The sequence below is a fragment of the Pan troglodytes genome, chromosome 20 (genome assembly GCF_028858775.2).
Source record: "Pan troglodytes isolate AG18354 chromosome 20, NHGRI_mPanTro3-v2.0_pri, whole genome shotgun sequence".
Taxonomy (NCBI): Eukaryota; Metazoa; Chordata; class Mammalia; order Primates; family Hominidae; genus Pan; species Pan troglodytes.
The window spans coordinates 57,387,634-57,415,284 of record NC_072418.2 but is presented as its reverse complement, the minus strand read 5'-3'; the positions used below and the strand labels follow the sequence as shown (position 1 = coordinate 57,415,284).

Genomic DNA, 27,651 nt, shown 5'->3' with positions numbered 1-27,651 from the left:
TTCATAGACAAAAAAATGTACCACAGTTTAATGATCTTCTAGGAATCACCGCCGACAGTTTCCTTGCACTCAAATTTTGATTGCTGTCTCTAGAAATGACCAGCAGACAGTCCAGATAATGTAGGTCCTAGATTGTCCTCCAGAGCCTCCTGGGATCATCAGATCTGTCCCTGGGGCTCCACCACGCTGAAGGGTGCATTGTCCTCTCTGCTGTTCACCTCCTGGCTGCATCTTGGAGGCTTCTCTGGCTGTGCTGAGCCTCAAATAGCAGAATCCCGAGGACCACCAGGACCAAGCCAGCCACACCCATGCGGATGAGATTCTCCACTGTGTAATCCTGGGGGTGTTGGCCTAGGGATGCTGGACAAAGAGGTCGCAGAGGTCAGGGCAGATCGGAATCACCCCGAGACCCCTGTATGTCCACCCAGGGCACCCACCTCCCCTTTACAGGACCTGACCCTCTGTGCCAGTCCCATAACTAAGAGCATCTCCTCACTCACTAGTCGTGGAGTCTGTCTTGTTTTGTGATGGGCTGAGGGTCTCAGCTGCTTCTGAGAATCAAAACAGTGGAGAAGAGCCCTGAGCCCAGCCTCACTCCTGGGCTCTGCATTATTCTTTTCCCCTGTGTCTCTTGACATGAGTTTTATGGAGTTCTTCAATAAACCCTTCCTCTGCTGTAGCAGGGTTCCCTCCAGTCTCCTCATTGAATTGTTTCAGACTTCCTGGGTTCTACAAATCCAAACTCAGCTCCTGAGTCATTTGGGAGAGTTTTCCTGCACCCCAGGAGCTCAGCATGGATATGGTAAGTGGTCCCCAATACAGAAATAACCAGGACCTTATGTGCTCTCTGTGCAGCCTGGGACCTTGTGTGCTCTCTGTGTCCTCTCTGAGCCCTAACAGGCTGCAAGGAGCAGGTGCAGGACCACAAAAGCCAATGCTCCCCAGAGATGAGTTTCACGGATCCACCAGCTGAGGACCCAGGCTCCATGGAGGAGGGGTTGGACCTCAGGGGCTCTTGAATGTCAGGAACACAAAGGGGTGAAAGTCTGGGTCTGCCTCCCCTTCATGCCCTCAACCACTTCACCTAGGGTTTCATCTTCCGTTTAATCCTTAGGTAACTAATTCCTCATACAGGCAGTAACCCCTAGAATGCGATACAGGTGCACACATGCCCACACACAGAGATATGCATATGTTAAATGCTGGTGCTATCCGAGGTTCATAAATGAATACTTCTGCTCTAGCAAGTGTGAATCTAGATAAGAAGACCAATAACAAACCTGTAAAGACCTGTCATGTCAAATATGTGAAGCATATGGATGAATACATATAAAAATGTGTTTAGATATACCTCCACTCACATCATGTGTAATGTATAGAACCTGTGTATATATGTAAAACTTCAGATATGTATTTATTATGTAGTTATATACACGTTAATATTTGAGAAATATTGGCATGTAATTTAGAAATAAAGAAATAAAATTTCCATGTATTATGGTTTCTAAAATTGTACCAGAAATTAAAGGAGATCATTGAAGAGTAATTAGAAAGGAACCATTCTCTAGTGGGTGAATAACAAATAAAAAGAACATAAAGAAACCAGTCACTTTCTCATGGATACCTATCCTTCTTTAAAAAAAAATAGGTGTTGCTTCCAAGATGGTCGAATAGGAATGGCTCCGGTCTGCAGCCGGATTTCTGCATTTCCAACTGAGGTACCTGGTTTATCTCATTGAGACTGGTTGGACTGTGGCTGCAGCCCACAAAGGGCGAGCTGAAGCAGGATGGGGTGTCGCCTCACCTGGGAAGCACAAGGGGTCGGAGGATTTCCCTTTCCTAGCCAAGGGAAGCCGTGACAGACTGTATCCGGAGAAACAGTACCCTCCTGACCAACTACTGCACTATTCCCACAGTCTTAGCAACTGGCAGACCAGGAGATACCCTCCCGTGCCTGGCTCGGCAGGTCTCACACCCACGGAGCCTTGCTCACTGCTAGCACAGCAGTCTGAGATCGACCTGTGATGCTGCAGCTGGATGGAGGGAGAGGCGTCCACCATTGCTGAGGTTGGAGTAGCTCACAGTGTAAACAAAGATGCCTGGAAGCACGAACTGGGTGGAGCCCACCACAGCTCAGCAAGGCCTACTGCCTCTACAGATTCCACTTCTGGGGGCAGGGCATAGTAGAACAAAGGGCAGCAGACAGCTTCTGCAGACTTAAACGTCCCTGTCTGACAGCCCTGAAGACAGCAGTGGTTCTCTCAGCACGGCATTCGAGCTCCAACAACGGACAGACTGCATCCTCAAGTGGGTCCCTGACCCCCGTGTAGCCTGACTGGGAAACACCTCCCAGTAGGGGCCAACAGACACCTCAAACAGGTGGGTGCCCCTCTGGGATGAAGCTTCAAAAGGAAGGGTCAGGCAGCAATATTTGCTGTTCTGCAGCCTCTGCTGGTGATACCCAGGCAAATAAGGTCTGGCAGGAATAGACCTCCAGCAAACACCAACAGACCTGCTGCTGAGGGGTCTGACTCTTAGAAGGAAAACTAACAAACAGAAAGGAGTAGCATCAATGTCAACAAAAAGGACATCCACACCAAAACCCCATCCCTAGGTCACCAACATCAAAGACCAAAGGTGGATAAAACCACAAAGATGGGGAGAAACCAGAGCAGATCCACGAGACAGAAAGTTAACAAGGATATGCAGGACTTGAACTCAGGTCTGAACGAAGCAGACCTAATAGACATCTACTGAACTCTACACCCCAAATCAACAGAATACACATTCTTCTCAGCATCACTTTGCACTTATTCCAAAATTGACCACATAATTGGTAGTAAACCACTCCTCAGCAAATGTAAAAGAACAGAAATCACAACAAACTGTCTCTCACACCACAGTGCACTCAAATTACAACTCAGGATTAATAAACTCACTCAAAACCACACAACTACATGGAAACTGACCAACCTCTTCCTGAATGACTACTGGGTATGAAATGAAGGCAGAAATAAAGATGTTCTTTGGAACCAATGAGAACAAAGACAAAACATAACAGAATCTCTGGGACACATTTAAAGCAGTGTGTAGAGGGAAATTTATAGCACTAAATGCCCAAAAGAGAAAGCAGGAAAGATCTAAAATCGACACCCTAACATCACAATTAAAAGAACTAGAGAAGCAAGAGCAAACAAATTCAAAAGCTAGCAGAAGGCAAGACATAACTAAGATCAGAGCAGGACTGAAGGAGATAGAGACACAAAAAACCCTTCAAAAAATCAATGAATCCTGGAGCTGGTTTTTTGAAAAGATCAACAAAATTGATAGACCGCTAGGAAGACTAATAAACAAGAAAAGAGAGAAGTATCAAATAGATGCAATGAAAAATGATAAAGGGGATATCACCACTGATTCCACAGAAATACAAACTACCATCAGAGAATACTGTAAACACCTCTACACAAATAAACTAGAAAATCTAGAAGAAATGGATAAATTCCTGGACACATACACCCTCCCAAGACTAAACCAGAAAGAAGTTGAATCTATGAATAAACCAATAACAGGTTCTGAAATGAAGGCAATAATTAATAGCCTACCAACCAAAAAAAGTCCAGGACCAGAAGGATTCGCAGCCGAATTCTACCAGAAGTACAAAGAGGAGCTGGTACCACTCTCTCTGAAACTACTCCAATCAATGGAAAAAGAGGGAATCCTCCCTAACTCATTTTATGAGGCTAGCATCATCCTGATACCAAAGCCTCGTAGAGACACAACAAAAAAGGAGAATTTTAGGTCAATATCCCTGATGAACATTGATGCAAAAATCCTCAATAAAATACTGGCAAACCAAATCCAGCAGCACATCAAAAAGCTTACCCACCATGACCAAGTCAGCTTCATCCCTGGGATGCAAGGCTGGTTCAACATAGGCAAATCACTAAATGTAATCCATCACATAAACAGAACCAATGACAAAAACCACATGATTATCTTAATAGATGCAGAAAAGGCCTTTGACAAAATTCAACAGCCCTTCATGCTAAAAACTCTCAATAAACTCGGTACTGATGGAACATATCTCAAAATAATAACAGCTATTTATAGCAAACCCACAGCCAATATCATACTGAATGGGCAAAGAAGCATTCCCTTTGAAAACCGGCACAAGACAAGAATTTCCTCTCTCACCACTCCTATTCAACATAGTGTTGGAAGTTCTGGCTAGGGCAATCAGGCAAGAGAAAGAAATAAAGTGTATTCAATTAGGAAAAGAGAAAGTCAAATTATCTGTTTGCAGATGACATGATTATATATTTAGAAAACCCCATTGACTCAGCCCAAAATCTCCTTAAGCTGATAAGCAACTTCAGCAAAGTCTCAGGATACAAAATCAATGTGCAAAAATTACAAGCATTCCTATAAACCAATAATAGACAAACAGAGAGCCAAGTCATGAGTGAACTCCCATTTGCAATTACTACAAAGAGAATAAAATACCTAGGAATCCAACTAACAAAGGATGTGAACGACCTCTTCAAGGAGAACTACAAACCACTGCTCAATGAATTAAAAGAGAACACAGACAAATGGAAGAACATTCCATGCTCATGGATAGAAAGAATCAATATTGTGAAAATGGCCACACTGTCCAAAGGAATTTATAGATTCAATGCTATCCCCATCAAGCTACCACTGACTTTCTTCACATAACTGGAAAAAACTACTTTAAAGTTCATATGGAACCAAAAAAGAGCCCGCATTGCCAAGACAATCCTAAGCAAAAAGAACAAAGTTGGAGGCATCACGCTACCTGACTTCAAACTACCCTTCAAGGCTACAGTAACCAAAGCAGCATGGTACTGGTACCAAAACAGATGCACAGACCAATGGAACAGAACAGAGCCCTCAAAAATAAAACCACACATCTACAACCATCTGATCTTTGACAAACTTGACAAAAACAAGAAATGGGGAAAGAATTCCCTATTTAATAAATGGTGCTAGAAAAACTGGCTAGCCACATGTAGAAAGCTGAAACTGGATCCCTTCCTTACACCCTATACAATAATTAAGTCAAGATGGATTAAAGACTTAAATGTAAGACCTAACACCATAAAAACCCTAGAAGAAAACCTAGGCAATACCATTCAGGACCTAGGCATGGGCAAGGACTTCACGACTAAAACACCACAAGCAATGGCACCAAAAGCCAAAATAGACAAATGGGATCTAATTAAAGAGCTTCTGCACAGCAAAAGAAACTATCATGAGAGTGAACAGGCAGCCTACAGAATGGGAGAAAATTTTTGCAATCTACCCATTTGGCAAAGGGCTAATATCCAGAATCTATAAAGAACTTAAACACATTTACAAAAAAAAAAAAATCAAAAAGTGGGCAAAGGATATGAACAGACCCTTCTCAAGAGAAGACATTTATGCAGGCAACAGACATATGCAAAAATGCTCATCATCACTGGTCATCAGAGAAATGCACATCAAAACAGCAGTGAGATACCATCTCATGCCAGTTAGAATGGCAATCATTAAAAAGTCAGGAAACTACAGATGCTGGAGAGGATGTGGAAAAATAGGAACGCTTTTACACTGTTGGTGGGAGTGTAAATTAGTTCAACCATTGTGGAAGACAGTGTGGCGATTCCTCAAGAATCTACAACTAGAAATACCATTTGACCCAGCAATCCCATTACTGGGCATATACCCAAAGGGTTATAAATCATTCTATGACAAAGACACATGCACACATATGTTTATTGTGGCACTATTCACAATAGCAAAGACTTGGAACCAACCCAAATGTCCATCAGTGGACTGCATTAAGAAAATGTGGCACATATACACCATGGAATACTACGCAGCCTTTAAAAAGGATGAGTTCATGTCCTTTGCAGGGACATTGATGAACCTGGAAACCATCACTCAGCAAACTGTCACAAGAACAGAAAACCAAACACCGCATGTTCTCACTCCTATGGGAGTTGAACAATGAGAACACATGGACACAGGGCGGGGAACATCACACACCGGGGCCAGTCTAGGGGTCGGGGGCTGGGAGAAGGATAGCATTAGGAGAAATACTAATGTGAATGACGAGTTGATGGGTGCAGCAAACCAACATGGCACCTGTATACCTACGTAACAAACCTGCACATTGTGCACATGTAGCCTAGAACTTAAACTATAATAATAAAATATATATATATAAAGAAATCAAATACCTCACTTATCAATTGTTAAAGATGTTGAATAATTCTTTAAGTTAAAATGACCATACAATATTCTTAGGAGTAAAATTTCAAAACATGTCTTAAATTCATTAAGAAAATCTTCATTTTTAATGTGTGAAGGAGGAAGACTTGATATTAATGAGAAATTTGTTTCTACATTGAATGTATAAATTAAATCAAGACTCAATTAAAGGGGAGTATAAATAAGGATTTTTAAATAATATATGCATACAATTTTAAGTTCATATATTATAAATTCATATATTCAAATACTGTTTTAAAAGTTTTAGAAAAAAAGTAACAAAGGACAAGTGCATACAGAAAATGCAGAGTAGAAATGAGTTAAACAGAAAGACGTGCTGTGAATACTTGCCTGACTTGTCCAGGGAGCAGGTGCAGGGCCCCTCCTTATTCTCAGGGATGCCCTGAGCACAGAGGCCTCCAGGTGAGCACAGGAGGGGCGGTGTGAGCGGCACCCACAGCTGGGGTGCTTCTCTCTAAAGGAGCACATCTGGGGTGGACTCCAGCCTCATCAGAGTCAGATCCCACCGAGGCCCAAGCAGCCTCCTCTCTTGTCTTGAGATGGCCCAGGGACCCCGCAGGTGTGGGTGAAGGGCTCATACTCAGGGGCTCTTGGAAATGAGAAATGAGAGCTGCCAGTACACTGTCCATCTGTCCTCTCTCCATCTCACCTGCCTCTCTTCCTCCTCCATCAGCCCCAGCATCTTCCCAGTGTCCAAGTCAGGCTTGGACCCCAAATCCTCCCCACCCAGCCTGTTCTCCTTCCTCTACTCATCACACATCCTGCAGGACAAGGTCAGGGGCTGGGGGTCCTGCAGAGCTGTGCCAGCTATTGATTTTGGTAGAAAATTGGAGAAATTTTCTCTTGTACACGAGAGAGGGGAGACTCTCAACCAGCGGGGTTTTGTAAACTTTTGTTTTTTCCCAAATATTGTGTCTTTGTCTTACTAAGCTGAGATTCCAGGAGGGATGGGTAAAACTGCATGCACCTGCCCCCATCTCCGTTGGTTTTTTAACTCTTAACAAGTCTCAGTTATTGGGAGAATTAGGAGAGGGCCAGAGAGGGCTGTAGATGGGAGCAGGTCTAGGATGAGCCACATCCCAGATGCCCCAGAAGGTCAGAAATGAAGGGGCTTTGGGGCGGTCACATCCAGGCAGCTCCCCCTTATTCAGATGAGGAGTCCAGGGTGCAAGGGGAATGGTCTCTTTCAGAAGTTCCACCTCCCAAGGAGAGGCTGAACCATCACAGACCCAGCCCCACCTCCCCAGGCTCCTCCCACCTGACTCCTAGACCAAGCACCTGACTGTGATCTCCTCTGACCCTGGCTCCCCCATGAGAGGTGACGGCTCCTGGGAATCCTGCTCGGGGAGTGGGAAAGACCCCGCTGCTCCACTCATCAATGCTGAACCTCAGACACCTCCCTCCCCGCTGAACACCACGGAGGGAACACCTGCCCCATCCCTGGAGCACCAGGAAGCCACATGGAACACACCCTCCCCTCTGCTGCCCTGGAAGTCAGACCCTGAATATTGGAGGTAGCATTGAGATGAGTCTAGAAACTTCTCTTGAGCTAGGAGTGGCTGGTTTTGTCACCCATGGGGTCAGGACTTAGGGTTTGGGACCCCCAGAGGCTCTGATTCTGAGGTGGAGACATCAGGAGGGGAGCGGGTGGGGTCTCCGTCTTCCACCCTCAGTCTAATCACATCTCTGAGGTTCACCACCCGCCCCCCCGCCCCCGTCTCCTCCCAGCCCTTCATGCTCTTTACTGAGACTTCAGGGGTGGGAGCCAGGGGTGGGAGGTCCCTGCCTATTTCCACCCCCCCATGGGCTGGACCCTCCCCTGTGGACCTTCCCCCTTCACTCCCCTCATTCATTATTGTCCCAGAGCTCTGCTGGGGGCAGGGCCTGAGCTGAGCCTTTGAGCTCGGAGAGGACAAGGTCAGGGCCCTCACCTGAGACCACGAGCTCCAGGGGGTCACTGGGGAGAGACAGCAGGTAGGGGTTGGAGCTGAGTGAGCTGTAGCATCTGTAGGTCCCCGCGTGGGCTGAGGTCACAGAACCCATGCGGAATTCAGCCTGGTTCTGCTGAGCTTGGTGCTCTGATCTCAGATGCAGTGGGGGATGGGCTGCCCCCTCCTTGGTCAGAAGGAAAGTGTGGAACTGCCCCCGTGACTGACACAGCAGGGTCACGTTCTTTCCTGGGGCTACGGTGGGGCCCGGCTGCACCGAGACGGAGGGTCTGTCATAGAACTGTCCTAGAGAGAAGAAGGATGGGCGAGGGGCTGCCCCACCTTGCTCTGAGCTGACACCTCCCCAGGCCTCTCCCTGGGACCCTTAGTCTCTCTGTCTCTGTTTTCTCTGAGTCTCCCCTCCCTGCCCATCCCCTGTCTCTCTCTGTCTCTCCCTCCCTTGGGACCCCCAACCCTCATTCCGGCCATCACCACCTGGGCTCCCCGGGCAGGGCCTGTGCAGAGCCTGGGTCCCTGACTGAAACCGCTGGGCTCCTCACCTGTGATCAGGATGTCCAAGGGGTCACTGGGGGCCGACCACTCGGAGGAGAGGTTGTGTGCACCGTAGCATCTGTACTGGCCCCCGTGGGAGGGGCTCACAGGGCCCAGGGTGAAGTTGGCCTGGGAGAGCCCAGCGTGGGGCTGCCAACCAGGGCGCTGGAGGAAGTCACGTTCTCCCTCCTTATACAGAACAAATCTGTCGTAGCCGACATCAGAGACACACTGGAGGGTCAGGCTCTCCCCAGGGGCCACCATAGGACCTGGCTGCACTGAGAGTGATGGCTTCTTAGAAACACCTGGGAAAAGGTGCTCATGGTTTCCAGGAGCTGACCCTCAGGCTTCCCCACAAACCCTCCCTCTCCCCCGCTGATCTTCCTGTGTCTCTGGCCCCAGGAGCCCTGAGCCCTCTCGCCCCAACATCATCCCACCTGGAGCTGCCCTGAGACGCGGCTGCTCCCCACCTGCCTGGAGACTCAGGGAGACTCAGGGAACTCCAGGCAATGCTGTGAATTTCTCACCTGGGACCAGGAGCTCCAGGAGATCACTGGGTAGAGACCATACATAGTGAGAGTTCGAGTCATAACCATAGCACCTGTACGACCACCTGCGACTCGGGCTCACGGGGCCCACGGAGAAGACGGCCCAGGACCACCCACGGGCATGGGAATGGGAGTTCAGGCGTTGTGGGTGTTCATCTTCTCCTTCCTTACACAGAATGAAGCCGTCAAATGCCACCTGTGAGCCACACTGGAGGGTTACGTTCCCTCCTGAGGTCACCACAGGGCTGGGCAGGGCTGAGAGGGTGGGTTTGCTGTAGGCTCCTAGGAGAGAAGGAGGCACCGTGTTAAATGGGGCTCAGACCTCCCACATCATCCCCAGGGTTGAGCTGTGAGAGCGGAGATGCCCCTGAGAGCCGACCCCCTTCCTGAGGGCAGAGCCTGGGGCTGGGAGCCCTGAGTGTCCTCTCACCCGTCATCACCAGCTCCAGGGGGTCACTGTACTCTGATGAGTGACTGTGGCTGTAGTACTGACAGCGATAGCGCCCTGCATGTTCCCAGGTGATGGATGGGATGGGGAACTGACCCTTCTTCCCAGGCTCTTGTATCCGTCTAACCCAGGATGCTGATTTGTTTTCCCTATATAGATGGTACTCCTCAGCCTGAAGGCTCCCCTGACACCTGAGGGTCACAGGACTTCCCTGGATGATCACAGAACCTGGCTCAGCCCAGAGGGTGGGCTTGGGGAGGATTCCTGGAAGGAAATCAGAGTTCAGATTCTAAGTCATTTCCCACCCAACAGATCTCAGCTCTCAGCTGCAGGACCCTCCAGACGCCCCCATCAGTCAGCCCAGAACTGCTATTCCCCCTCCCCAGCTGCACAGGGGTGGCCCCTTGTCCCCAGTGAGGAGGAGGGACCTGGGACAGCTGGGAACAGACTCACCTGCCTGCACGTGGGTCCTGGGGTCCAGACTCAGCCCTGGAAGAGAGTTCCCTGTGAGGGATTTGTCCCCTGAAGCCTGAGCAGGCCCTCCCCTCCCTGGGATCTTTGTGAGCCCCTGGGGTCTCCTTAGGGACCAGAGTTTGGCTGTGGGGTGAGGTCCCTCCTAGGTTAGAAGCTCCCTTCCCTCTTCAAATCTCACCGAGACAGATCAGGACTGTGAGGATGGGGGTCATGGCGTCTCCTCCCACTGCCCTGCTCTGCGGATGGATGAGCCCTCAGTGCTGGCAGGACAGAGAGACGCACAGGGTGTGGACACTCGGAGGCTGGATCCTTCTTGTCATGGGGTTTTGTTATGTGCAACCACACAGGAAGTGCAACTGCCCTCTCAGGAGCCTGGCTGTCATACCTTTAGGGCTGAGGTGGGGGCAGTCACCAGGCCCTCTGCAGACATTTCAGACAGAAATGGGGTATTTCCTGCCCCCCAGCCACTGTCTGTCTGGTTTATCCTCATCTCCTTGAGACCTGGGATGTAGCAGCAAATAGAACTGGTGCCCTCCTGCGTCTGCCCTTCCAGATGAGGGTGAGCAGAGGCTTCCCCTTCCTTCTCAGAGCCTCCCCATGGGGTCTCCCTCCCTCCTTCAGCCCGTCCATCAGCTCAGCGTTGCAGGGTCCTTACCATGGCGGTCGTCCCTCCAGCCCTGGAGATGCTTCAGGGAAAACCCAGGTCCATGCTGCAGTTAGACTCAGATCAGCAGAGACGCACCTGACACCTGGCTGTGTAGCTCAGGTTGAGCTGCATGTGGCAGTGAGCACAGAGGAGTAATGCAGGGTCTACCATGGTGGCTCATGCCTGGAATCCCAGCACCTCAGGAGGCTGAGGTGGGTGACGGCTAGAGGCCAGGAGCTTCAGATTACCCTGGGCCACATAGCAAGACCTTGTCTGTATAAAAAAAGCAAAAAATTAGCCAGGCATGGCAGCTCACATCTCTAGTCCCAGCTACTCAGGAGGCTGAGGTGGGAGGATCACTTCGGCCTGGGAGGCGGAGGCTGCAGGGAGCTATGATCATCCCTTGGCCTTCCAGCCTCAGTGACAGAGTGAGACCCTGTCTCAAAAGGGGAAATGCAGGGAATAACTATAATAAAACATATTTGTTCTGTTTTGAGAGTGTGTGTTTCCTTCCTACCAAACCGTCCCTCTCCTGTACTTCCCCTTTTTTCTTTGTTGCAACATCACCCACCCCCACCCTGGGAATGAGCCTCTGAGTCGGTCCCGCCTCCTCAGTGTCCCTTGCGTCCTTGGCCTTCCCTCGGCACCTCCGTCCATGTTCAGAGTTTTCAGAAGAATTTGTTAGGTCTGTAATCTGATTCTGGGGAAGGTGAGCTGATTTGTACTTAATTCCTGATTATCATCCAGGTTTATGTGACTTTGGACATGAATGTCACCTCTGAGCCTGCTGTCATGAACCCCACTCATCACAGTGGCTGTGGGGGTCAGTGGTGCCCAGGACATGGGAGGCTCAGCCATGGTGAATTTCCAGACCAGTTCAGACAGGAGGGTGGGGACGGGAGAGGATCCTGGTGCTGGGCTCCACAGTGGAGGATGATGATTGACGCCCCCATTCAAGAGCCCACACCGGCTCCAAATACCATGAAATTCTCCTTGTGATACGTCTGAAATATGCAGATCATCACAGCCACAGGCACAGAAAGAGGAAGAACAGTTCCTCACATTGAGACGCATCCCCTTCCATGAGCAGAGTTCAATGCTGAGTGGCCACAGGTGTCTGGGACCACCCAGGGTCATTAGGGAGGAGGAGGCTCCCACCTCCGTGCGGGACAGAAGAGGAACCCCACGTCCTCCCAGGCAGGGAGGGGTCAGGGCTCTGGGTGAGGCTGGAAGCTGTGGCTCCCCCTCCCCTGTGTGTGTGGACAGGCGCTGGGGGGTCTCTCCTCACTCACTGGAGGCCACAGTCAGCGCTCAGCCCCTCCCCTGTGTGTGAGAAACAGATTCAATCCACGGTGGTCTGACATGGGCATCTGCTCTGCCCCACAGGTGAGTGTGAGGCTGGCGTTGGTCCCATCCCTGCTGGGCACAATCTTGAGCTGACACTGAGTTTGGGGGAGTGGGGAGGAGCAGCGGCAACAATCCCCTTCATCAGGCTGATGCCTGGACAGCCGTGGGAGAAACCCTTTATGAAAGGCCAGGTGCGTGGGAGGAGCTGCCCCACAGGAATGACAACCAAGATACCTGAGGAAAACACAGACAGTTGTTGAAATGCATTAGACAGACATTGTGAAGGTGAATTAATTTTTATATTAATTTATATATTATATAAAAGAGTCCCAAGCCCTTCTCAGCCTTTTCCCCTGCTATCATTGCTACTGAAACATTGGGGCTTCTGTCTCCACCCTCAGGTGCCCCCCTCTTCCTGTCACAGAAGTTTTCTTCCTGGACATCAGCAGCTGGGCTGGACCCAGGGAAGGACATGGGAGTGTGAGGGCCAGTGAGGAGGTTGTGGGGGTAGGTGGGCGTCTGGGGTCTTCGGGCAGAATTACCTCCTCCATAGGCCTCTGTCATTCTCTGACTCCACAGTCCCCACAGGACTTTGGAAATCAGCCTCCCTCTGGGCTGGGTGAAGAGGGACAGAGCTTCAGCCTTGGGATCATGAGAACCACCTGCCCTGCACAGAGAACTCAAGAGGAAAGAAGGAAAGCTGAAAACACACTTGCATAGATGTTTTAAATACATCGTTAGTTGAAACAACCAAAAGAATAAGGTACGTTCATGTATGTTCACATTTATTCTCTTCTTTCTAGGTTTTCTCACTGGGAAATGCTGGAGCCGTTTTTCTGAGCTGAACTTTCCCATCTGGATTCTGTCTGGTTGGTGGTGCCCTGACCCCACCTTCAGTCAGCCCATGGGTCTCCTCGCCAACTTCCTACTCACCCAATGTCCTGTGTTGGCCCTGATGCCAGTGTCAGAGGAGAAAGAAGAGAAGGAAGAGCACCAGCTGAAGGCCACTGAGACCCCGATCACAACCCCCAGGTGCTTTCCCAGACCCTGAGGTAGAACTGTGAAGGTGTACTGATGCCCTTGCCAAATGAAAGGAAACTGTTCCTGATGGTTCTTATTAACAGAGATGGAGAAAAAAATATTTAACACATCAATGGCTGAATACTGGGTATCAGGGGATGTATTAATTTGCTTAAACTACAAAACCACATCTGTTACAACATCTTCAATTGGATCTGATTAAGCTTACAATAATCTAATATCATTGTCCAAGATCCTTGCGTCTTCTGTAGAGGTAAAATAGGAGAGGTGAATGGCAAGGTTGTGGGAATCACTGTCTCTGCACCCTTCAAGTCCTAATATATGGAATTCCTCCAGGAATGCAAGACTGCTTTTGGTTTACAACTTAGCTGGGAAGAGGCAGTTCTAGTGGCTCCCACTGGGCCCACTCTAATAACCCTCACTCAACAAGTGAGGGAACCACTGTGGGGGTTGTGATAGTTGTTGAATATGTCTATTCCAATGTTGCCCTCTGGAACTGGGGATACAGCCACAGGGTGGGTTTAGGGATACACTGGATTCACTATGGAACACGTGAGCTCAAACTCCACCAATCACCTTGCCTCTAGCAGCCACTACTCTGACTGGAGGGCCACAGTGACATTTCGGGTCTCCTGGAATTAATGTCAGTTCATACCCCATTTCCAGTAATGCCCAAATTATCTGATTATTTTCCCCAATGCTCCATTGCCATTGTAAAAGGCCACAGGTCCCTTTAACCAAAGTCCAGGAGAAAGATTAAGAGTATACATTATTGGTAGTGTACCAGGGACAGTGCCCTCACGGGAACCCTGCCTGGGATCCCTTTAATTCAGGGGATTCTGGCTCTATGAACTGACTCAGTGCTAGCCATTGATTGAGAGACTGTGGCTCTCTGCTTTTATGATTTGGGTTGACTTTTGTTCACTTGACATAGAAATTTTCTGCTTATACAGATCAAGTGAGAATTTAGTAGGTTTCCTATCTATCTCCCTTGTTAGAATGCCGTGATCAACTAGCCAACACCGTAAGTCTGCGGGACTATTCCGATTGCTGGTTTGACTTTGCTGTCCATCATGGTAACCAAACCCACCTTGCCTTTGGTGGCTGAGTTCCTCTACTTGGCCCCTGTCTCTCTGGGGGCCAAGAGGTAGGGGCCAAATTACTCCCATTACATTTAGATTTTTAAAAATTCAGCAGTTCCACTGTAGGTTCCAGCTTCCAGAGAAGAGAAATCACAGAGCTCCTCAAGGATGCCAGAGCTCCCTTTGCAATATTGTTGAAAGATATATCTTCTGATGCTTCCAATGTGGGTTACTAGGTTTGATAAATGCATGGTAACATTACAGTCTTCCTAAGCCTTTAAGTTAATTCCTCTGCAGCAAACCAAGGCATGTCTGGCATTTTGAGTTTATTTACTGCAGGCCAGGTTTTGCTCCATGTTTTAGCCAATCAACCAGACAAACTGGTAGAATCATTTCTGGTTGTCCAAGATGCAACATTAAATGTGCAATCTCTGTTTAGTGAGCTTATATATATAAATTAGGTCTGACTCAACTTTATGTTCTTTTCACCATTATCCCAAACCCTTAACATCCACTCCGACATGTGTTCCTCAGACTTCTGTATGGATAAATTCGAAAAATAAATAAATTACTTTGGAGTATAGCACATCTTCTCGTGCGCCACACTTTGTAACACATTTTTCAGGGCCTGCGAGACTCGAATCTAGTTATAGGTCTAGAAGCAAAGAGGGTTGGTCAGGATGTGTCCTAAGGAGAATCAGCATAGCCTTGCACGGCAACTGCCTCAGGGGAGGCCAGTATTGTTTCCTCAGACAGTACAGGGTTAATCTCCTCCCTTGCAGATAGACAGGATGCTTCTATTGGCAAAGAAGACTCATTCAAAGTTAGGGGCTTGATATCCTCAGCTGTATCAGGGTCTTAACATACATCCTCATTCCATCTTTCAAGATCTCACCCATTCCTAACCAATGGCATTACTCGAACAGTAGATACCCTGTGAGGCTGGGGACTCCGCTTGAATTGTAATACAGCCACTTCAAGGATGAGATTCTCGGTTTGATTTTCAGCAATCTCACCCCTACAGCTACAGATGATAAGAGTCTCTTTCAGGGCACACATAGAAACCTCAGATATTTATGTAGTGGTGCTTGAACTGGAAATTCTAATCTCTGGGCTCATCTTTTTCTTTACCTCTTTATCCAATGGCAAAACAGCCACACATATTATACTTAATAGTTTGACAACAATCTTCAAAGGTGTATGCAAGGCCACCCAGATTCTCGTTCCTTATAAGTGTAGGATTAGGAGCATCTAGTGGTGTACCCCTAATGCCATATCATGCCACGGACTATCACAGACTTCCTTCCTTCCTTTCTTCCTTTCTTCCTTTCTCTTCCTTTCTCTTTCTTTCTCTGTTTCTGTCATACTGTCTTAATGTCTTTAAATCTAATCAGCCAGTTCCATAAACCTCAGAAACAGTAGACAAAACATATTAAGATTCAGTTCATCTAGAATCATTCCTATGATCAAATTATGTATTTGTAAGTGTTCTCCAGAGAAACAGAACCGATATATGTACATATGTGCATATCTATATCTACTTATCTTGCTATCTAGGAATGGGTTCATGTAATTGTTGGCACTTGGTGAGTCCAAAATCTGCAGGACAAACAGCCTGAAGACTTGGGGAAGAGTTTCAGCTCCAGTCTGCCAAACAATCTGCTTGCAAAATTTTTTACTATTCTGTGGAGCACATTACTTCTTTTCCTTCTCACAACGCACTTATTATCTTTTAACACAATGCATACTCTATCTATTATTTATTGTGGTTAATGTCCACTTTTCTTGACTACAATATTGACTTAATACAGGCAGGCTCTTTGGAAGTTTTTGTGTCCTTTATTCTGAGACATCTCATACACCATGTTTGACACAGATCAGATACTTCACATGTGCCTATGGAAACAGGGAATAAAAGTTTCTCCACTCCTGCCGAGTTCATTTCTATCACAGAGACAATTTGTTCCAACTTGATTCTTTTCTTCTCCCTTCCAGGAAGCCTTTTGTACAAAGTTCTCAGAATAGAAAAAGAATAACAATCAGGAGGCAAGACCCCAAGGTTGGGAAGAAACACATCCAGACTCATTGCCTCCTCCTTTATCTCAGTTCTTAGACATCAGGGTCCTCATCTGATATCTTATTTCCATGTGGTTTCTCCAAGAATTTCAGAGATGTTTCCTCTTTCTTTCTTTCTTTCTTTCTTTCTTTCTTTCTCTTTCTTTTCTTTCTTCCTTCCTTCCTTCCTTCCTCTTTCTTCCTTTCTTTCTCTCTCTCTCTCTGTTTCTGTCATACTGTCTTTATCTTTTTTCTGTCTCTCTTTCTCTCTATCTCTTTCTATCTCTGTTTCTGTTTCTTGCTCTCTTTTTCTCAGTTGAATGGATCTAATCACTACTATTAGCTCTCAGTCATTTGAACATTTCAAAAATGTTTTTCTGAGAGCATCTCCAATCCCCATGCAAATACTGTCACTGTACTCACAGATGATATAATAATTACCTGTCAGCAAGAAGATGACCTCATGGTGTCCCAAACCTTTATATCAGGGATAAGATGTCCCCTTTTGCACAGGTGCTCAGACTGTGACCATGAAGGCTACTTCTTCAGCAAGAAATGGCATTTGGTAAGAGGAATTTTTTTTGATACAGAGCCATATTCTCAGGGAATTAGAGTGTTTATCATAAAAAACTTGGTGTGTACACAAAATTATTGTTTAGTCCTAGCATCAGCATGGACCATTAAAAAAAAACCCTTAAAGTAATAATATTTTCTGAGGGTTCCTGAGACATAGAATTGCCCCAGCCTTCCCGCTCAAGAGTTGCCTGGCATCTCTTATTTTCCTCTTCTGCCATAGCCCCATCTGAAACACTGTCTCTGAATGAACACGCCAAGCCTCACAGTCTTCACTCTGCTGCTTGTATGAGGGTTAAGAGTGTGTCAGCTCTTGCCACCTGCTTACACACTTCCTGTCTAATGACACCTGCAACTTAGGAGATTTAAAATTACCTGTGGTGGTTGCGTGTTGTGCTTTGGATGGCAATGGCATATGTCTCCGGAAACTTTCTGTCATAAGTGCAAAGCCATACACCTCCATCTCTTTCCCATGGGTTCTGGGGATTACCATGCACTTAACTGCAACAATAATTTCATGTCCGTAGAAAATCCTGGAACCAGTGTAAAGAAGGTAAACTCTATCTCTCACTTCACCAAATAGAATCTCACCTTTTAAAGTGAGTGACTGCTTTCAAGGCTTAGGGAGCAGGGATAATCAGGGACTATAAATGTGTTCAGGTATAAATGCATCTCTGACTCTTAGCCAGCTTTAAAAGTGCTGTGCTACACCCCAAACCTTTGCACCTGGTCCAGATCCGTTGGAATTTAAAGATCAAGTGTTCTAAAGCTGTCACTCCACTCAGTTGTAAAACAGTGAGCACTTAGTCTGTTCTGACAGCTAAGATCCCAGCCAGAAGAGCCGTGGGGTGGGGATTTTCCTGCCAGGATCTCAGGAAGTAAGATGTGCCTCATTTAGCCTACTATTGTGCCTCTCTGCAAATCACTTTGATAAGAGATGAAACAGAGGTTTTCATTTCCCCACGAATGACTGCCATTCTTAAAGAGCAGATGAGACCCATAGTCCCAGCTGGTCTAGGACTCACAGATATTTTCTTGTCTCCATGATTTTCCATCATTGTGTTGTTCTCACTGCTGCTCAACTAAGTTTAGTGGAATTTAAATTTAGTTGTATGTTTCCTTTATGATTCGTGCATAGCTCCTTTCTTTCTCTTGTTTGGATTTGCTGACCGATGTCTATTATAAATTTGCTAAATTTCTCATACTTGTCACAAAACATTTTCTTTCCAAGAAAATTTTGAATAGGTTTGTGTGCATATGCTACATAAAATGCATGGTTTTATTTCTCACTCTCCTACTTTTCTCCCTGTCCACTGGGACCAAACTGTTATCATTATTATATAGCCTTCCAGAAATGGTTTTGATTTTCTAAAGCATCTATTTCTCTAAACTAATCTACACTTTACCAAGATTCTAGTATTTTCCAAATTTTAATGACAGTTAAATCCCATTGTAGCTTAACAACTTTTTAATTATTAAATCAGTTAAAATATTACTATAAAAATACCATTCTTGTTTTGGTAAGTCCTAATGTTTTTGCAACGCATCTACATTTTTAGGTATTATAAAATAGTATGTCAAGTTAAATATGGCTAAAATACTCTATCTTCTACTTCATAGTATCATATAAGGTTTCACTCGCATCTCACATTCATTCATTTCAAACTGAGAAACCATTACTCTTCATTTAATTTTCACCCAGATATAAAAATCCATAGCTGCAAGAAGAATGGTAATTATGGGCCAGGCACGGTAGCTCATGCTTGTAATCCCAGCACTTTGGGAGGCCAAGGCGGGTTAATCATCTGAGGTCAGGAATTCAAGACCAGCCTGGCCAACATGGTGAAACCCTGTCTCTACAAAAATGCAAAAATTAGCCAAGCATGATGGTGGGTACCTGTAATCCCAGCTACTCATGAGGCTGAGGCAGGAGACTAGCTTAAACCCAGGAGGCGGAGGTTGCAGTGAGCCAAGATTGTGCCACTGCACTCCAGCCTGGGTGACAGAGCAAGACGCCATCAAAAAAAAAAAAAGAAGAATAGTAATTATGTACAGTGACGCTATGACCATAAATTAAACATGTAACAAAAAAATGGATTTCAAATTTAAAGAAATCTTTTTTAAATTTTATTTTGCATTTGGTTGATAATCTCCGAGAAAAACATATATTTGTGAGGCTTTTTTTCTTGCCCACAGAAATCCTTGTTTACATAATTTCCCTGCTTAGAAAACAAATGATATTTTATTTTACTGTTTAGAATGAGCACTTAAAATATTAATGACAGCCTTTTTTCAATTTTGATATATAAAATATTTCTAATATTCTGAGTTCCATATTATATGTCGTTAGTCTTAAGTTTTACTATTTGAAATATTGTAATATTTTTAATTGTTCTATGGCTCATGTTTTTAAATTGCTTACTAAGTATTTGCCTCAACTCATGTTTTAAAATATGTATACCTGTTTCTATATGCTTAATCTACTAGATATTAATTTATATGGTTATATGCCTTTACATAAATATTTTTATTTGCCTAAATGGCATCCAGTAGAAACTGGTTTTAGTTTTTAAACTAAATGTCAAAATATTTAAATCCATGTATTTAACAAATATTCTTCCAACTCATTTTGGAATTAATTTTTACTCAAATACTAAGTTCTTAATTTTTTTATACCTATAATTCTCCTGGTCTGTAATCTTTGGAACTCAAAGATCAAACAAAATTTCTATCTCTGATCTGCATCTATTTCTTTACATATCTACCTATCAAATACTTCACATTATTTTGTAGACTGTTCTATTTCTTTGGTTTACTGTAACCAATTTTTATCTGTAATTTTAAAATATTAGATAAAACTATTTTTAATACTATAATTAATTTTCTTTCTCTGTCTTTTTCTTGACCAGTACAGAACATTTGGGAATGTTAGTATTTGGTTGTAAAATACATTGTTGATGCACACATATTTTGTTGGTCAAATGATTTAAGATACTGATTCACTCCATGAAGTATAGTGGTTTATTGCATTTTGTCAGGTCTTAAGCACTCTTTTTTTTTTTACAGTATTTCTTCCACATTTACTCAATTGAGTGGTTGATTTGTACAATTACATACATTTTCTTAAGCCATTTTTTCATCAAAATTGCAAATACAATACCGCCTCTACAAAGAAGAATTTACAAATTATTTTTTACCCAGTGTTGTATGTATTTGCACAGCTCACAAATATTAATAAATATCTGTTGTATTCTATGTAGCAGTTTATTAAGCAACTATGAAACTGAATTGTGTCCAAATGTTACAAAGGTAATATTTTGATTGCCAAAATATACATTCATGTTTAAACATTTTTTTTCAATTCTTAGTTGGATTTACTAGAGATATATTATATTTTAGAAATGGGTGAGGCGCGGTGGCTCATGCCTGTAATCCCATCACTTTGGGAGGCCATGGTGGGCGGATCACCTGAGGTCAGGAGTTCGAGACCAGCCTGACCAACATGGTGAAACTCCGTCTCTACTAAAAATTCAAAATTAGCCGGGCATGGTGACACATGTCTGTAAGCCCAGCTACTCAGAAAGCTGAGGCAAGAGAATCACTTGAACCCAGAAGGTGGAAGTTGCAGTGAGCCGAGATTGCACCATTGCACTCCAGCCAGGGCAACAAGAGAGAAACTCCATCTCAACAACAACAACAACAACAACAACAACAAATTAAAAATTAAAATATGGTGAATTTCAGTGTTGCGATCTTGTTTCTGAACAATTTCCATGTGCTGCTAATTGTATAACTGTAATAGTAAAAAGGGGTGCTTTTTAATATTGAAAAATAGTAAAAATAGTAGAAGAGATAGTGACCCTTAATATATCACAGGTTTGTCCATCACTGAGCTCAGGAGGCAGTGCTCATAGGTCTCACCTAAATAACAGACTCATTTTGTTTTTCCACTTTGAGTATTTTTAAGGCACATATTAAAGATGTACACCTTGACGACTTTATATATATAGTGAAATAATCACCACAATCCATCACCTCACTTGTGTGTTTGGTAAAACTACTTAGAATCTACTATTTTAGCAAATTTCAAGTGTATAGTACAGTATTCTTACCAATAGTTTTCATTCTATACATTAGATGTCGATAATTTATTCATCTTGGAGAATTAAAACGTTGTACCCCTTGGCCAGGCACAGTGGCTCACGCCTGTAATCCCAGCACTTTGGGAGGCCGAGGCGGGTGGATCACCTGAGGTCAGGAGTTCGAGAACAGCCTGGCCAGTATGGCAAAACCCCGTCTCTATGAAAAATAGTAAAATTAGCCAGGCGTGGTAGTGCATGCCTGTAATCCCAGCTACTTGGGAGGCTGAGACAGGAGAATCGCTTGAACCTGGGAGGCAGAGGTTACAGTAAGCCAAGATCGTACCACTACACTCCATCCTGGGTGACAGAACAAGACTGTCTCAAAAAATAAATACATACGTGAAAAACTTTAGACCTCTTGACCAACATCTCCTCATTTCTCCCATCCTTAGCCCCTGGTAACCACCTTTCTATACTCAGTTTCTGTAAGTATATTTTAGATTTCACATTTATGTGATATAATAAGGGATTTGTCTACCTGTGCCTGGCTCATTTCACTTAGCATAATATCATCGGGGTCCAACTGTGTTATTGCAAATGATAAAATATCCTTTTCTAAAAATGCTGAATAGCCCGGCTGTCATGTAAAACTAATACATTTGGTATGCTTATAGGCCGGGCACGGTGGCTCATGCCTGTGATCCCAGCATTTTGGGAGGCTGAGGCGGAGGGATCACCTGAGGCAAGGAGTTCAAGACCAGCCTGGGCAACACAGCGAGACCCCCATCTCTACCAAGGATACAGAAGGTTAGCCAGGCGTGGTGGTGCACGCCTGTAGTCCCAGCTACCCAAGAGGCTGAGGTGGAAGGATTGACTGAGCTTGGGAGGTTGAGGCTGCAGTGAGCTGTGATCACACCACTGGGCTCCAGTCTAGGAGACAGAGCGAGACCTTGCCTCAAATAATTAAGTAAATTTGTTAATGCTCAAAAAAATGCTGAATAATATTTTATGATAGGTATATATCACATTTTCTCTATCCATTCATCCATCGATGAACATTTATGTTGTTTTCGTATCTTGGCTACTGTGAATAATGGTGCAATAAATATAGGCGTGCAACACCTCCTCGGTATTTTGATTTCAATTGCTCTGGCGAAGTATCCAGCAGAGAAATGCTGTGTCTTGTAGTTCCATTTTAATTTTTTGAGGAATCTCTATGCGTTTTTCAAAATGGCTGCACCAATCTGCATTTTTATTAATGGTATTCCAGGGTTCCTTTTTCTTCACGCCCTTCGAAGCACTTACCTTCTTTTGCCTTTGTTATCATCCTAACCAGAGAGGTGATGCCTCACTGTGATTTTAATACGTTTTCCTCATGATTAGGTATGTGGAGCCTTTTTCTAAACCTGCCGTCCATTCCTGTGTCTTTGGAAAAATGTCTATTCAGCTCCCATGAGTCTGTGGGTCAGATCTGCAGCCATTTTGTTAGATCTGCGTGATGGCTGCTGTGAGCGCTCACAGCTTCCGGTGCTCCCGCCTCCTCCAAGACTATTCCGCCATTCCAGTCCCCTCGGCGATCTGGTGCTGAGAGGCTGACGTGGGCAGTTTCCCCGAGGCTGAGGAACCTGGGAGTTCCCTCTGCTCTCACTTTCCTCTGTGGGAGAGCTCGCAGCCCACGGAGTCTCTCCTGGCACTGAACTGTGCCTCCCTGGGGGAGGAGAGATGCAGATCAAAAGCTATTCTTTCTCTTTTCTTCAAAAATCTTTTTTTTTAATTTTCAAATATATTGCTTTATGCCATTTCAAAAACCTGCACGTTGTGCACATGTACCCTAAAACTTAAAGTATAATAATAATAAAATAAAAAAATAAAAAATAAAAAATAAATAAATGCAAGACACTGGGAATATATTGCAGTTCAGCATAACTCTCCCTGTCTCCAATGAGTCTAGACATTTTGAATAATAAAAAAGTGAAACAGGGCTAGTGAATAAAGCTTGATTATAGCATTCTGCTATACTATTACCTAATTTTGTAACTATTTCTTGTATCTTATTCTGCAATTTTTTGCTCGTTGTGGTGCTGGCAACTCTCACTGCACTTCTAGGTTGTCACAGAAATATTTCTGATCCTGCATGGCGGTCACAGCTGATGTTTCTGTGGGGCTATGAGGAACAGAATCACCTATTCCACCGTCTTGGAATTCCACTCCTCCTGCCTTGGTTTTAGCGGTAATTTTTTAAATAAAAATTAAAGATTTTGAAAATATGAATCTGAGGGCAAGATAACACAAAAGTTTTTTTTAAAAATTAGATCTGACACAGTAAGTGACTCATTTGTTTGCGTCTTGCATTCTCCAGCTTGCATTCCTGCCCCCGTGGCTTTGTCATCAACAGGATCCATCCAGTACTACATTCACCACGAACCTGAAGTCTAAGGGTTTGGGAGGCCATTGATGTTTATTGCTTGTACGCTCAGTGTACAGATTTTGCAACTCTGTCCATCTTCCAGTTTGGAAACTATGTCCTGTTTCACTTTGGAAGTATACACGTATTTTCATGAATATACGTGCAGTGCAAAAATATTTTCGGCCGGGCGCGGTGGCTCACGCCTGTAACCCTAGCACTTTGGGAGGCCAAGGCGGGCGGATCAAGAGGTCAGGAGATCGAGACCATCCTGGCTAACACGGTGAAACCCCGTCTCTACTAAAAATACAAAAAATTAGCCAGGCGTGGTGGCGGGCGCCTGTAGTTCCAGCTTCTCGGGAGGCTGAGGCAGGAGAATGGCGGGAACCCGGGAGGCAGAGGTTGCAGTGAGCCGAGATCACGCCATTGCACTCCAGTCTGGGGGACAGAGTGAGACTCCGTCCCCCCCCCAAAAAAAAAAAAAAATTCACATATAATTCATAAACCCAAAGACAAAACCTAGGTAAAAAATAAAGAAACTAATCTTATACCAAGTTAAGGTTTCACTAAACAAAGATGAATTATTCCCACAGAATAATCTGTAGATTATTCAGATTATGCAGATTATTCGGACTAAAAATGGTCTGAAAATTTCTGCAGAAATCTTCTACAGAGAAAAGAATGTTTCCTGTGGAATACTTCAGATAGAAAAGGGAGATACTGGTTCTTGCGTCCATTTCCACTTTTGGAATGTGGTAATTTGGTGCTGTAAATGAGGTATTTTGTTTGTTTGGCTTATTTTCTTTTGTTTTAGCACTAGTAAACATATATGGTTTATATATATTCATTTATTTCAATCCATTGAAATATTATTTGATGCTATAAATATTCCATTCTTTGTCAGTGGGATCCTTCATGATTGCCTTTCTGTTTAAGTCAAATGAATTTGAAGGTAATTGTGACTCCTTTGTTCTCTTGTATAATAAGGGGTTCTGAGTTCATTTCATGCATTCTGTCTTAATGTGGACTCACCTATTTCCTCAAACAGAAATAAAAAACATTTGACTATCTATGTATATTTTAAGATTAAATATTTTCGATGATATGTGTATTTACTATACATCGTCAAAATTATTTATTATAATAATCATATATATTATTTGATTATTTAAAAATTTTTAAAAATTATAATATAAAATGAGGTATATGCAATCGTCAAAATTCTTTATTACAGTAATAATTATATATCAATATATTATATATCATAATATTTGATTATTTTAAAACATTAAAAATCTATAATATAAAATGATGTATAATATGTATTACTTATAAAACATAGTTAAATAATTTTGCTTAAAATTCAGTGGAAATAATTCACCTTTGTTTAGTAAAATCTTAATTTGGTGTAAGATTAGTTTCATTACTCTTTTTACTTAGGTTTTGTCTTTAGGTTCATAAATCGTATGTGAAAATATTTTGGCACTACACCTATTCAAGAAAATATATGTCTATTTCCAAACTGAAACAACAAACAAAGCACAATGAGGTTAGTCTAGCTTCATCCCATCTCCTCTGCTGTTTTCTCCCTCCGTCACAAGTACCTAGGGTTTTGTTGTGGTTTTTGTTGTCATTTTGATTTTGTTTTTATTTTTGTTGAAACGGAGTCTCGCTCTGTCACCCAGGCTGGAGTGCAATGGCACGATCTCGGCTCAATGCAACCTCCGCCTCCTGGGTTTAAGCCATTCTCCTGCCTCAGCCTCCCAAGTAGCTGAGTGTACCCAGTTTTAAAGGTTTTCATGTATTCTTTCATTTTTAAAATGTAAAATACAAACACACACACAGAAAAGCATAGCAATACACTAGTTCTCTCTGGCTCTTTCTCAAAGAAAGCTAATGACTAATAATGTCCTGAGTGTTGTCTTTTTCTTTTCTAACTCCCCACATAGCTATGTGTCCCGGAGGGTCACCCGTCAGGAGAACTTCCCCATGACATCCACAGCTGCCCAGTGCCCTATTGAGGGGACGCCTTGGGATTGATTCCGTTTCTCTTTGATCCAAGTCAGGTGAGTTACAGTCATGGTTTTACAAATAACAACTCCATAAGAAATAGCTTCAAACTTGTAAAAGACTTGTTTTTTGTTTTGTTTTGTTTTGTTTTGTTTTTGACAGAGTCTTGCTCTGCCACCCAGGCTGTAATGAGTGCAATAGTGCGATCTTGGCTCACTGCAAGCTCCGCCTCCCGGGTTCACGCCTTTCTCCTGCCTCAGCCTCCCGAGTAGCTGGGACTACAGGCGCATGTCACCATGCCCAGCTAAATTTTGTATTTTTAGTAGAGATCAGGTTTGGCCATGTTGGCCAGGCTGGTCTCAAACTCCTGACCTCAAGTGATCCACCTGCCTCAGCTTCTCAAAGTGCTGGGATCACAGGCGTGAGCCACTGTGCCCAGCCATAAATACCGTATTTTATGTCACATTCACAGGCCAATGGCTAAATTTAGATCTGGGCATCCCAGGGTGGAACTGTCCAAGACCCAGTGCTGAATTCATTGTTACAATCTGAGGATCCCCATACAAAGTGAGAGGCAGTAGGGGAGACGTTGCTGGTCCATGGTCTCAGGGAAAACCCTCTAGATTCTCATGCATATCTCTGTTGAAGGCTAGATCAGGTCCAGTTCAGCTCATCTTTCCTGCAAGTAGGAGAGATGTCCTGACCTTGGTATTCTAGGATGAAAATTTTGAAATCTCTTGGCACTACCGAGTTGGCAGTGTTCATAAATCAGAAAAAGTGCTAAACTCCCACTGGGCAGTTTTATAGATGAGCTTTTGGTGAAGAATTTCTTAGTAAAGTGAAGTTCAATCGGCAATACTGTCTCAAAGGTGGAGCATATTTTTTTTTTTTTAAAAAAAGAAAACAGCAAGCTTCCCGAAGAAATCGAGATAGAAATAGAAGAAAAATGAAAAATGTATAATAATATAGACCATCCTCCTGACATTATTATCTTGATGACTGGTTAAGAGTAATGATCAGGGCCGGGTGTGGTGGCTCACGCCTGTAATCCCAGCACTTTGGGAGGCCGAGGCGGGTTGATCACAAGGTCAGGAGTTCAAGACCAGCCTGGCCAAGACAGTGAAACCCCATCTCTGCTAAAAATACAAAAATTAGCCAGGCATGGTGGCAGGTGTCTGTAATCCCAGCTACTCAGGAGGCTGAGGCAGAGAACTGCTTGAACCTGGGAGGTGGAGGTTGCAGTGAGCTGAGATCACACCACTGCACTCTGACAAAGCGAGACTCCACCTCAAAAAAAAAAAAAAAAGAGTAATGATCAAGCAGTTCAGAGGGTCAATATTATCAGATGCTTCAGAGAATTCGAGGCTGACAAATACCAATAAAAGCCAAGTTAATGTTTCCAATGACTTAACTAGCTTTACATCTGCACCACACACTTCAGTTCACCTTTCAAGTGTCTTCATAAAATCAATTAACTAAAATTAATCCATTAAATATAAGTTAGAACAAAATACACTTAAGCTTTTAATTAAGACAACCAAATGTATTCAACTTCATTGGAAACAAAAAGAATTTGAAGCACCAGTTAAAAGCCGTGTGCTCTACTCAATGTAGGATTCTTGATTGTGATTCATTTGAAAGACTATTCCCAGATTCATTTGTACTAAATCATGCTATTTGTTTAATGTGTTGTGTAGCCTTTTTCTGAGTGGTATTCTGTTTACAATATACAAAGTTACTCTAACAAATTAATTTATAAGTGCATTAATATAACATATTATTTGTAGCATAATAAATTCAAAATATTTTTGCACCCACGTCTTTTTACCAGCAGCAAGATAACTTGAGTTATAGCACAAAATAGTTGAATATTTCTATGTCAAAATAAGTTTCTTGGGAGGTATGTAAAACCTTGTCACACAGGATGAAATGTGTGGATGGAAGAATCTGAGAATCAGAAATGCCCAAATAGTTCTGAACTTTCCAGGACAAAAGAAGCAACTACTCCACTTGTACTTGCTAAAGTCAAGCAAATTTCTTGCAAAGTCTTCTTCTGCAGCTGCACCAAAAAGTTACCTACACCATTGGAATTCGACAGGATTAGTAAAGACCAATATATGAAAATTCTGGCTATAAAAATAGTTTACAAAATTATCTTATAGATCAA

At 43.9% G+C, this 27,651-nt stretch overlaps 1 protein-coding gene across 4 annotated transcripts; it reads right to left on the bottom strand.

The window, feature by feature from the left end:
• Positions 1-22,633, bottom strand: LILRA2 (leukocyte immunoglobulin-like receptor, subfamily A (with TM domain), member 2). Of its 4 annotated transcripts, XM_063800137.1 has the most exons (12): positions 22,376-22,633; positions 17,364-17,521; positions 12,780-12,916; positions 10,900-12,471; positions 10,423-10,637; positions 10,224-10,259; positions 9,753-10,034; positions 9,302-9,604; positions 8,783-9,079; positions 8,226-8,528; positions 501-551; positions 1-360 (listed from the first exon to the last, which is right to left on the bottom strand). In XM_063800137.1, the coding sequence occupies exons 5-12, from the start codon at positions 10,454-10,456 to the stop codon at positions 215-217; spliced, it is 1,452 nt and encodes a 483-aa protein (XP_063656207.1). In that variant the 5' UTR covers positions 10,457-10,637; positions 10,900-12,471; positions 12,780-12,916; positions 17,364-17,521; positions 22,376-22,633; the 3' UTR covers positions 1-214. The 4 variants fall into 4 exon arrangements, with proteins under 4 accessions (XP_063656207.1, XP_009434592.2, NP_001009044.1 ...); XM_009436317.5 differs by lacking the exons at positions 10,900-12,471; positions 12,780-12,916; positions 17,364-17,521; positions 22,376-22,633 and having other exon boundaries at positions 10,423-10,856; NM_001009044.1 differs by lacking the exons at positions 501-551; positions 12,780-12,916; positions 17,364-17,521; positions 22,376-22,633 and having other exon boundaries at positions 14-360; positions 10,423-10,504; positions 10,900-10,914.
• Positions 22,634-27,651: the final 5,018 nt, after the last annotated feature.

What these genes read in the sequence shown, in the direction of transcription:
- LILRA2 (XM_063800136.1), bottom strand. Translation starts at nt 10,456, where the DNA reads ATGACCCCCATCCTCACAGTCCTGATCTGTCTCG. An exon ending in CACAGTCCTGATCTGTCTCG is followed by an intron (nt 10,260 to 10,422) that starts GTGAGATTTGAA and finishes ACTCTCTTCCAG; the next exon opens with GGCTGAGTCTGGACCCCAGG. An exon ending in CTTGGACATCCTGATCACAG is followed by an intron (nt 8,529 to 8,782) that starts GTGAGGAGCCCA and finishes TCTTCTCTCTAG; the next exon opens with GACAGTTCTATGACAGACCC.